General features: G+C 42.1%; 1 protein-coding gene across 1 annotated transcript; it reads left to right on the forward strand.

Annotated features, from left to right (window-relative positions):
• The first annotated feature begins 2,068 nt into the window (after nt 1-2,068).
• LOC148581960 (uncharacterized) lies at nt 2,069-4,157 on the forward strand. Its single transcript, XM_088494707.1, has 5 exons — nt 2,069-2,200; nt 2,300-3,250; nt 3,335-3,418; nt 3,579-3,777; nt 4,030-4,157. The coding sequence occupies exons 1-5, from the start codon at nt 2,069-2,071 to the stop codon at nt 4,155-4,157; spliced, it is 1,494 nt and encodes a 497-aa protein (XP_088350833.1).
• The last annotated feature ends 545 nt before the right edge of the window (nt 4,158-4,702 follow it).

Raw genomic sequence — 4,702 nt, forward strand, 5'->3', positions numbered from 1 at the left:
CAAAAATGGATTTTGATCATAGGGATACGCAGGCAGAACAGTTATTAGAAAACAAGGAAACATGGAAGCTAGCAGTGGAGTCAGGAGTGGTCTATGACGATGAAGAAGATATTATGGCGATTTTACAGAGTCAAAATGAAGCCATTGCAGCAAAAAAGAAGTTGGCAAAACAAAAGGAGAAAGCTAGGAGGAGCAGGCCCAAACATCATAACAAGGTGTGTAGCAATTCTTTTAAATGATTTACAGCTGTTGGAATATTAGAGGCTTAGGAGGGTATGAAAAATTGAGTATGGTAAAAGAGTTGAAGAAAAAATATAGATTGAATATGCTAGGTCTCATTGAAACTAAGAGGGAGGTGGTGACCAAGTTTAATGTAACACGCTTGTGGGGGAGTGATACGGTGGGTTGGGACTCTGTGGAATCGGTTGGTGCCTCTGGAGGCTTGTTGTTAATATGGGACAATTCTTTATTTAAGCGGGTGAACTGCTACAAAGGGGATGGTTGGCTGTGTGTTGAAGGTGTGCTAACAAAGAATAATTTTAATTGTGCTTTCTGCTTGGTATATGGTGCACATGTTTGGAGTGAAAAACTGGTGATGTGGGAGGAGTTAAGCTACATTGTGGGTCTTTGTCAGGTTCCATTTTGCTTCATGGGAGACTTTAACGAGATACTACGGTTGGAAGAAAGAAAAGGCGCTGGTAGTTTACCTGCATCTGCGGAGGATTTCAAGGAATGGGTATAGGACTTACAGTTAGTGGACTTACCGTTGTATGATCGGAAGTTCACATGGTTCTGGGGTCGATCTTGTAGCTGCATTGATAGGGTCATTGTCAGTGTGGAGTGGCTTGAGGAGTTCCTAGATACACGTTTGAAAGGAGGGTCGAGAGGGCTTTCAGATCATTGCCCATTGATTTTAGAAGATTCTAGACTTTGTGCGGGACCGAGACCTTTTCGCAGCTTGGATTCTTGGTTCATGCATGAAGGGTTCCTGCAGTTGGTCAAGGATGAGTGGAAGAACTTGGGGGATGATACATTCACCAACAAGCTGAAGGTGTTAACAGTACCGCTGAGAAGTTGGCATAAGGAAAAGTTTGGGGATATGGGCAACAGAATAAAGAAGTTTGAGGAAGAGATTAAGAAAATTGATGATATAATTAGTGCTGGTAGTTATGACGGAACTATGGAGGCTAGACAGAAGGCTCTGGTGTCTTGCTGTGCGAAGTGGTATGTCAGAAAGGAGATTCATTGGAAGCAAATGTCCCGATCCCAACATGCTCGAAATATGGACAAGAACACTAGGTACTTCCATAACCTGGCATCGGCAAGAAGGAGACACAATAGAATAGACTCTCTAGTGATTAGTGGAAGACTAGTACGGAATCAGGCTAGAATAAAGAATGCGATCTTGGGGTTTTATAAAGAGCTGTATAGGCAGGAGTATGCTCCTCTGATTGGGATCCGTGATGGGCTAGTCAAGAAGATTACTGATGAGGAGGGAAAAGCACTAGAGGCAATGCCATCAACTGATGAAGTACGAGAGGCAGTTTGGGATTGTGAGTCCAGTAAAGTACCAGGTAGTGACGGTTATAACATGAAATTCATAAATAATTGTTGGGAGGAGCTGGGTCAGGAGTTTACTGCAGCTGTGTTGGGCTTTTTCCAAAATGTGAAGCTACCCACAGACGCTAATATTACTTGGGTGGCGTTAGCTCCAAAATTTGTGGGAGCTAAGGAAATTAAGGACTTGAGACCGATTAGCATGGTCGGCTGTGTGTACAAGGTGATATCCAAAGTGCTGGTACGAAGAATGCGATCAGTGATGCCAAATTTAGTAGGGGAGACTCAGCCTACGTTTGTAAAGGGCCGGAAAATACATGATGGTGCCCTTATTGCTTGTGAGACGTTCCAATGGCTAAAGTCGAGGAAGAAGTAGGTGGCAATTGTCAAGCTAGACTTTCAGAAAGCCTACGACAAAGTGAGATGGAGCTTTGTGGATATAGTGCTGCAGAAGATGGGCTTTGGACTTAGATGGAGGACTTGGGTGAAGGAATGTGTGACTACAGCGTCTATGTCAGTGTTGATTAATGGGTCACCGTCTAAGCCATTCAAGATGGAGAGAGGTCTCAGACAAGGAGACCCTCTCTCTCCCTTTCTATTTGTTCTTGTTGTTGACATTCTGCACAGGATGGTGGGGGAGGCGGTAAGAAATGGCCGGATTTCTCCACTACTGGTGGGAAGGGACAATATAGAATTGTCGCATCTACAATTTGCAGATGACATGATTTTATTTTGTCCACAGGAAACAGAGATACTGGTGAATTATAAGAGGCTCCTGTGCTGCTTTGAGTTGATGTCTGGCCTGAGCATCAACTTTGAGAAGTCGAGTCTAATCCCAATTAACTGTGAGAAGGAATGGGTAATGAATATGTGTGGTTTGTTGGGGTGTGCTGAAGCGACGTTGCCGGTCAGGTACTTAGGCATTTCTCTTGGCGCTAACCCTCGGTTGGTGAAGACATGGAAACCAATCATAGATAAGGTGGAAGACAAGCTATGCCTATGGAAAGCTAGAACTCTCAACAAAGCGGGTAAATTGGTCCTCATAAAATCTGTTCTCAATAGCTTGCCGATTTACTACTTAAGCTTGTATAAGATGCCAAAGGCGGTTGCAGAAAAGATAATTGGACTGCAGAGAAGATTCTTATGGTGTAAAGAAGATGGGAATAGCGGGGTGCCAATGGTGAGATGGGAGGTAGTTCAAGCCCCGAAAAAGTTAGGTGGATTGGGAGTAGGAGATGCTTTAATTAGAAATGCCTCGCTTCTAATCAAGTGGTGGTGTCGCTTCTCAAAGGAGGACTGCCCACTTTGGAAGAAGGTGGTATGCTCCTGTAATCAACTGGACCCAACTGCAATGCTGTCAACCCGACCGTTGCCATTAGGAAGGGGCCCGTGGAAAGATATCTGCCAGCTCAATATTAAGGAGCAGCATATAAGAAATATGATGATCAGTGGCTTGGCCATGGAGGTGGGAAACGGACGAAGGACCCATTTTTGGAAGGATGCTTGGGTACAAGGTGGCTCTTTGAAAGATTGTTTTCCGAGGCTCTTCTCTGTTTCAAATCAACAAGGATCGGTAATAGGGGACTGTGGGTTCTGGGATGGGTTAGAGTGGGTGTGGAACTTCCAGTGGAGGAGAGAACTCTTCCAATGGGAGCTAGAGTTGCTCAATCAACTCCACGACCGGATACGGGTTGTAAGTTTGTCGGTTGACAGAGAGGATTCAGTGGTCTAGAAATTTGACAAAAAAGGTATTTTTTCTACTAAATCGTTTGTGCAGGTGTTGCAGAGAGAGACCCTCTCAGAAGACATTACGAGTTACAGCTTCACTAGCTCCATCTGGAGAGGCTTGGTTCCTCCAAGGGTAGAACTATTTGCATGGTTTGTTTTAGTAGGCAGGGTCAACACGAAGGAGAGACTGTCTAGACTCGGTATTATTAATCATAATGACACTGTGTGTGTTGTGCAATAAGGACTTAGAATCAGTACATCATCTATTTTTTGCTTGTGAGTTAACATGGCAGGTATGGTGTGCTTGGTTGACGGGTGCTAATAGAGCCTGGGCCATCCCGGGAACCGGAAAAGAGTTCTTTGAGAGTTGGACTGGAGTACCAGGTGGCAAGTCTGAGCAAAGAAAATGGCTGACAGGATTCTGTGCGGTTGTTTGGAATATTTGGCTGGAGCATAATAGCAGAGTGTTCCAGAGGATACAGACAAGAAGGAGTAAAGAATGGGTCATTCTTGAGCTACAGAGAATGGCGTGGAGTTGATCCGTTTGGTTGTTGATGGCAATGTCGGAGATGACAACGGATGCGACTATTTTATTTTTGATCATGTTTTGTGCTTTGTTGTACTAGTTTTCTTTATGCTCCACTTTGTTGTGTTGAGCTCCTTTGTTCAAAAAAAAAAAAACATCCAAAGTGCTAATCATGATTTGGTTTCTAAAATTCATGAAATTTTGACTTGGAATTGTAGCTGATGTCAAGGTAATTCAAAAATCAGTCAACCATGTTGCGGATGCTATGACAAAGTTTGCAGCAATGGACAATATCCCTCAAACTGAGTTGTTAGAGCCTTGGAATGAGTTCACGTCTTACTTATAATAAGGGACTTAGCTGCTATTTTTTAGGAGGCTTTCCTCTCTCTTTTGTTTTTTTGTTTTTTTTTTTGGTTTTTTTTTTTGTTTTTGTCTAATCACAAACAAAAATTCTTTAAAATTAAAATTTATGTTTAAAATATTATGGACTAAATTAAAATTAGACTTAAATGTTGAAGAGACCAAAATATTACTTTATTCTATTATTAAAAATCTTCTTTTTAGTTACTGAGTCAAAGAGATTTGCTCCACAATATGATTCCGGTATCTATAGATGGAGTACTTGGTGATAAATAAATGTTTTTTTTGTTGTTGGCAATCCTGCAATTCATAAAAATATGATAAAATCTGTTGTGGTGTATGTTCATGAGTTCTGATACGAACATCGGCCCAATAAACGAAAACTCAAACAAAAAGGGTTAGAAGGCCTCCTGTATAGACGAAAGACTATCAATACTGAAATCGGCGCGCAATAAAAAAATATTTGGCACCAGTTAGTTACGTAACAGAATGAAAAATATATAAATGACAATAGTCGAGTGAGTGATGGCT

Source organism: Arachis ipaensis, chromosome B10, assembly GCF_059453495.1.
Source record: "Arachis ipaensis isolate K30076 ecotype BB chromosome B10, ASM5945349v1, whole genome shotgun sequence".
Lineage (NCBI taxonomy): Eukaryota > Viridiplantae > Streptophyta > Magnoliopsida > Fabales > Fabaceae > Arachis > Arachis ipaensis.

Coding starts and splice junctions, on each gene's coding strand:
- LOC148581960 (XM_088494707.1), top strand. CDS start 2,069: ATGTCAGTGTTGATTAATGGGTCACCGTCTAAGCCATTCAAGATGGAG. Junction 2,201..2,299: donor ACAGGATGGTGGGGGAGGCG/GTAAGAAATGGC, acceptor TTTTGTCCACAG/GAAACAGAGATACTGGTGAA. Junction 3,251..3,334: donor TCCACGACCGGATACGGGTT/GTAAGTTTGTCG, acceptor TCGTTTGTGCAG/GTGTTGCAGAGAGAGACCCT.